The 6,920-nt window shown below is 51.1% G+C and overlaps 1 protein-coding gene across 1 annotated transcript; it reads right to left on the bottom strand.

The window, feature by feature from the left end:
- Positions 1-623: 623 nt before the first annotated feature.
- LOC129150800 (uncharacterized) lies at positions 624-4,498 on the bottom strand. The gene is given in 2 exon segments (XM_054723508.1): positions 624-674; positions 779-4,498. Coding segments are annotated over 2 exon segments (3,747 nt in total). The 5' UTR covers positions 4,475-4,498.
- Between the last annotated feature and the right edge of the window lie 2,422 nt (positions 4,499-6,920).

The following is a 6,920-nucleotide window of genomic DNA, read 5'->3' as shown; positions in this document are numbered from 1 at the left end:
TGAGCTGACCCTGTGGTCTCACACCCCCATGCTGCACAATAGAGGGATTCAGGCCCACCGCAATGCCGCATCATATATCGGCTGCGGTCATCTTTCGGGCAAACATAAAAGGTGAGGGCCTTGAGGAGGTAGCGTTTATGTGGGGTACTGCACCCCGCTGTTTCGAAACCTGGGGCCGGGCCACCGTACCCACTATGATAGTCGGTACCTTTGGGGATGTTATTAGGGTTCTCAATGTCTTGTATGTCCCAAGTGTCCAGGCCAACGGCCAGTTGGCAGATATCAGGGTGTAATGTGGGCCACCAGCTACCCGGTGTGTGTGTACCCTCGACCGACCAGACCACTTGTCCTGTTGGGTTGATGACTTCCCAGGCTAAGGCCGCAGGGGCATGGGGGTTACCTGCCATCGGACTGGGCAGGCAAGGGCTTACGGCGAAGGCGAAGCTTAAGAGGATTGTCAGTCCTCTCCATTGTCCATTCAGGTCCTGGCTGTGGGGCAGGCTTGAGATGAGAGGCATGGATCCATGATGAGATGCCATCTACTTTCACCGCAGTTGGAGTGGTCAGCAGCACTACGTAGGGTCCTTTCCACCGGGGCTCTAAGCTGTGGGTCTGGTGCCTCCTCACGAACACTGAATCTCCAACGTGGAAGGAGTGGGGCACCTTGAGGTCTCCTGGTTGGTAAGCAGAGGCTAGAGGCTTCCAGACAAATCGTTGGATTCCCTCTAGGGCTTTTAACCTGGGCCACGAAAGCAGGTCCATTGTCTGACCCAATTACCTGGGGCAGTCCAAACCGAGGAAAAAGTTCTTCCATAATCTTCTTTACCACCACTTGGGCTGTTTCCTTCCGGGTGGGGTAGGCCTCTACCCATCCTGAGAAAGTATCCTCTCGCAGGAAGCTGCTACCGTCCGTGAACCAGGTTACTTCTGAGTTGGGTAATGGAAGGTCCTTCAGGTCGTGGCGGATTCCTGCTTCCTCTGCCAGGATGTCTTGGCAGGAGTGCAAGACTGGATCCGCAGCTTCGTCCGGGAGCAGGGTGGCAGGGTTTAAGGTAGAAGGGGGCCCGAAGGTTACTCGATCCTTATCCAACAAAATGCTCTGATAATGGGTGATGCGTGCATTTGAGAGCCACCGGTCTGGGGGCTGCCTGATAATGCTTTCCAAAGCATGCGGGGCTATGATGGTCAATTTTTGTCCTAGAGTCAGTTTATCGGCATCTTTGGCTAACAGAGCAGCGGCAGCGATAGCTTTAAGACAGCGGGGCCATCCTCCTGCTACCGAGTCCAAGCGTTTGGACAGATAGGCCACTGGCCTCCTCCAGGGTCCTAGGGTCTGGGTTAGGACTCCTCGGGCTGTCCCTCCTCGCTCCTCTATGTAGAGGGTGAAGGGTTTCTCAACATCGGGGAGTGCCAGTGCTGGGGCTGACAATAGGGCCCTCTTGATGTCATCAAAGGCCTGCTGCTGTTCTGGCCCCCAGGAAAATTCCGCATCCCCTTTTAGAAGTGGATAAAGTGGGGCGGCTAATGATGCAAACCCCGGGATCCATAGTCTACAGAACCCAGCCGTCCCCAGGAACTCTCGGAGTTGTTTCCTGGAGGCGGGTACGGGAATCTGCACAACAGTCTTTTTCCGGGCCTCCGTCAACCACCGCTTTCCTTCCCGGAGAGTATATCCTAGGAAAGTTACTTCCCGCCTGCATATCTGGGCCTTCTTAGCTGACGCCCGGTACCCCAGCTGAGCAAGTTCTTGCAATAGGGAACGGGTCCCATACTCACATTCCTCCTGAGACGGTGCAGCCAACAGTAGGTCGTCTACGTACTGGAGCAGAGTCACCTCCGGGTGTCGGGTTCTGAAGGAACCCAGGTCCTGGTGGAGGGCCTCATCAAAAATGGTGGGTGAGTTCTTGAAGCCCTGGGGTAGCCTTGTCCAGGTCAGTTGCCCCGCTATCCCGGCCTCTGGATCAATCCATTCAAAGGCGAACAATGGTTGGCTGCTTTCACAAAGCCGTAGACAGAAGAAAGCATCCTTCAAATCTAATACAGTATACCAGGTTCTGTCAGGTTGAAGGGTGCTTAGAAGGTTGTAGGGGTTAGGTACAGTGGGATGTATGTCCTGTACCCTACTATTAATCTCCCTCAGATCCTGCACTGGTCGGTAATCTCCCGTTCCTGGCTTTTTGACAGGGAGGAGTGGTGTGTTCCAGGCTGACTGGCAGGGCCTCAAAACCCCCTCTTGGATTAGCTTCTGAATGTGTGGTCTAATTCCTTCCCGAGCCTCCCTACTCATGGGGTACTGTCTGACCCGAATTGGTGCTGCAGAGGTCTTTAGGGTGACCACCACTGGGGGTTGGTTTTCCGCCAGCCCTAGCCCGGCCTTCTCGGCCCAAGCATCTGGATACTCCTCAAGCCAGGTTGTCATGTCCTGCTTTTCTACTGGAGAGTTGTACAGGCGATACTCATCTTCTACAGACATAGTTAGGGCTGTGACTACCGGCCGTTCTACCAAGGGACTCAGAAACTCTACTCTGGGTCCCTCAGGGTCGAAGGTGATGCGGGCCTTCAGTTTAGTGAGCAGGTCTCTCCCCATTAATGGGGCCGGGCAATCAGGTATCACAAGGAAGGAGTGATGGACTTTTCCCCTTCCCAGGTCCATGGTCCTCCTGGTAGTCCAAGCCCGGTATCGGCTCCCATTGGCACCTCTTACTAAAGACCGCTTGGTTGACAGTGGTCCCAAGGGCGCTTGCAAAACCGAGTAAACGGCTCCAGTGTCTACTTCAAAGTCAATGGGAGTCCCCTCCACGTTAAACTTTACCCTGAGCTCGGGGAGGGGGTCCGAGCCCCGTCGCCCCTAATCTTCATCCAGGGCTAACAGGGCAGGCTGCTTAGCCTGCAGGCCCTTCTTGGGTCTCTTAGGACAGTCTTTCTTCCAGTGCCCATGTTCCTTGCAGTAGGCACACTGGTTCGGGTCTAAGCTTGGCCGTGGCCCGGTACTGCCTCCCTTTTCTTTCTGTTTCTTTCCACTATCTACCACTGTGGCCAGGATTTTAGTTAATTCCTTATTTCTTTTTTTGTCTCTAGCATCTTCTCTCTCCTCTCTCTCTTTTTCCTTCCGCTCTTCCTTTTCTTCCTCTGTTTCCCTTTTGTGAAAAACTTTATCTGCTTCTTTGACTAAATCTCTAAGGGTGAGGTCTTGTAATCCTTCTAGGCGTTGTAACTTACGCCGTATATCGGTAGCGGACTGGCCAATGAAGGCCATGGCCACTGAAGCCCTTTGGTCCTCCGATTGCGGGTCAAAGGGTGTGAACCTCCGATAGGCTTCCATTAGCCTTTCTAAAAAGACCGCGGGGGACTCAGTGGGGCCCTGAACGACCTCTCTTACCTTAGCCAAATTGGTGGGCCGCCTGGAAGCTGCCCGGAGACCCGCCACAAGAGCCTGGCGATAGGAGGACAGATGCTCCCTACCTTCTGAAGAATTTGGATCCCAATTAGGGCGCGTTAGCGGGAAGATGTCATCAATGATGTTCGGCAACTGCGTCGGACGCCCGTCTAGTCCCCGGACGTTCTTTCGTGCTTCTAGAAGTATGCGGTCTCTCTCTTCAGTAGTGAAGAGAGTCCCGAGTAGCTGTTGGCAGTCTTCCCAGGTGGGCTGATGAGAGAACATGAGAGACTCCACGAGACCTGTTAGTCGGGTGGGGTCCTCAGAGAAAGGAGGATTATTATTTTTCCAATTATACAGGTCTGAGGAGGAAAAGGGCCAATATTGGAGGGCCGGCATTTCCCCCCTTTCCCCATTGTCTACCATTGGCCCATATGGGCGCAACGGCAGAGTAGTGGCTACAGGCCCTTCGTCTGGCTGGAATCGGCTCCGAGTCCGCAGTGCAGGTCCGCTGCCTGGCGGCGGGGGGGGGCCCTCAAGAGTAGAATCTGGGGAGGCCGCCATCGGGGACATGGGTGGAGGAACTGGGCCAGGTGCCGGAGGAGGTCCTTGGTCGCGCCGCGGAGCTCTGGCCGAGGCATAAGGAGGTGGCGGGGGATCAAGAAGGAAAAGATCAGATTGTGAGTCCGGAAGAACCGGGGGAACAGAGGGTGGAGGAGAAGGCAGAGCTGGCTTTACAGGAAGAATAGCAGGTTCGGAAGCGGAGACCGACGACCTAGAGAGGGAATCAGGGGGTAAAAAGGGCTTAACCCACACCGGGGGATTTTCACATAAGTCTTGCCACACCAAAATGTAAGGCTCCTGGTCCGGGTGTCCATGTCGGCCAGGCTGAAAAACAAGATTCCTCACTTCCCTTATGAGAGGCAAATGGAAAGACCCCTCCGGGGGCCATCCGACCTTAAAGTTAGGCCACTCGGACGAGCAGAAAGTCTGCCATTTGCTCTTTTTGATGACAAGGGAAAGATTTTGAGCTCGTCCCTTGACCTCTGACCAGCGGCCTAGGGTCAGGGACAAAGGAGTAGAAGTACTCTGGCCCATGACCGCGAACACACACACACACACGACAAGAAACAAAGAACAAAAGACAAGGACAGACACAACACGTTGAGACAAGAATTTAAGGATCCAAAAAGAAGGTTTTTCAAAACCAATTGACCTGACTGGCAACAGAGTTTCAGAATCAATATTAAGCAGATGAGAGGGATCCAGGCGTCCCCGGTCCTCTCCAGATTCCACCAGGGCGTCCCCCGGGGATGTGGCCTGCGACCTCCCGACACGTCTGTCAGCCGCAGTCGGGGGAGACTCACGTCCCTCCCCGACAGCCACCAGACCGAACAGATTTGCCAGTTCTGACAAGATTTTTATTCCCAAATTTCGAAGCGATCGCTATTCAAGAGGCGCCTTCACTTACCCCAAGAAGCGTCTGTTGGAGCCCGAAGGCGGCCGCCGCAATCTCGGTGGAACCTCCAAATGTTACGCCCGAAAAGCTGGCCGCATTCACAAAGCACCCAAAAGACGCCTCTCATGTAAAAAACAAAGGGTTTATTAAAACCAGCATGCTAGGTCTCACAGCATACCCTGAATACAGAGTGGGGGCTGTGAGCTCCGATTCTTTGTTTCACAGCAATTTTATAGACGAGGGCTCAGGGAGGATGGGAATGCTACTCAAGTTACTAAGTTAGCCTACTCTAATTGGCTGGGTAAGGGCTGGGGTTTGTTTACGCAGGTGCGGGGTGTGGTCTAAAGTGGTATAGCCCTAGGCTGTGGCGGGAGAAAGTGGTACAGCCCTTTCATCCCCGAGAAAGTGGTTTAGTCCTAGCCTACGGCGGGAAAAAGTGGTACAGTCCTTTCAATATAACATTTTAAAATTTGAACTAGTAAATATTACAAAAATTGCTGTGTAAACTATGCATGATTATGTGTCTCAATATGTATTTCTCATCAATCAACAAGGGTACAATCAGAAAGTGCCTAGAATGCAGTAATTATCTGATTAAGAAATCCATTCCAATAGTTTTCTCCATCAATAATTCCTTATCTCTCCTATATTTTCAATCTTTTCCTTTATATTATCTTTTTTTTTCAATCATGAAAAAATTGTTCAAGTGTCTATGAAACAAAATAATTCTCCTTTGATCTTTATTAAAATTAAACTAATGCCCAGGATGTGCTGGACACAGTTCTAAATACAGTAACTCATAGCAGTTATATGGTAACTAATGTTAAATCTTCACTTTAGAGATAAGGACACTGAGGCACAGAAAGGATACACAAATTGTTCAAGGTCACACAGACAATGGGAGGTTAAGCAGAGATTTAAACCCAAGCAATCTGGCTCTAGAGTTAGTGCTGTTTTCCCCATGCCATGCTCCTCTCCTGGAGTCCTCTTCACCTTTCATTCCACTTCTCTTCCTTTCTCAGTCACTTGTCATTAAGGCTGTCCACTGTATCAGATCTCACTTCCTACCTTTTTTCGATTCCATGCATGTACCTCTCCAGATTTGTTTGGCCCCTGCTGCCTCCTGGGTCCCTGTCTACTTGCTTGGTTCTCGGTGGAGAACTGCCATATCCACAGCTGTCTCCTTGCCCACCTTCTATGGTGGACTCCCTGAGTGCAAGGACTATGCCTTGGCATTGCCCCGATCACACTTTCCCAGGAAAGAGGCACAGTTGTTCCAGTGCCAAGGTCTGAGCTGACGGGATCCACAAAGACTCAGGCTCCTTCCACACTCAAGACTCAGAGGCAAAGCTGTGTGGTAGTGACTGCCCTGAAGGGCTGCGTGCCACAACTCAGGAGTAGGAGGGAGTTAACTCCCCATAAGGTATAACTTTGACAAAGGAAAGACAGGGGATGGAGGATGGGGCAGGAAGAAATCTAGCAGGTACATTTCTCTTTCCTTCTTTCCTTTTTTGAATCTGTTGGACTGTTTCGCAGTGTGGGTGGTTCCATATTGCCTATCCAGACAGTAAGCAACTGGCCAGATTTTCTCAAAACTCTGTAAAAAGCTAATAGAGTACCTCTTTGTATTTGCTCGTCCTCAAGCCTGCTTCCTGTTCCTTTCCCTCACATTGCTACCTCCCCTCCCGATGAAACATTAGCCTCAGGCTTTGTTTTCTATGGGTCACTGAGACACTAGGTTTCTTCCGTTGCCATAGGCTTACATCTCCACATCTCCACTCAAAGTGCAGTCACTGAGGTTACCAGTGATCAATCACCACATTGCTAAATGGAATGACCATTTTTCATTCCTTATATTGTTGAATTCTCCTCTGCATTTAATCCCTTTTACCATTTTCCACCCAGTAGTTATGATAATTTGTTCCCCTGGTTCTCTTCTCACCTAGTCAATGCTATCTTTGATGTCATTCATGTGCTCTCTTTCCATAGCCACACTTAAAATGTTGGAGTTATGCAGGATTCTCCTTTTGACCCCTTTCTTTTACACCCATGGTTAGTTATTCCATCTACTCTCATGGTTTCAGC

This window comes from Eptesicus fuscus, chromosome 11 (assembly GCF_027574615.1).
Source record: "Eptesicus fuscus isolate TK198812 chromosome 11, DD_ASM_mEF_20220401, whole genome shotgun sequence".
Lineage (NCBI taxonomy): Eukaryota > Metazoa > Chordata > Mammalia > Chiroptera > Vespertilionidae > Eptesicus > Eptesicus fuscus.
This window is presented reverse-complemented; position numbering and strand designations above follow the sequence as displayed.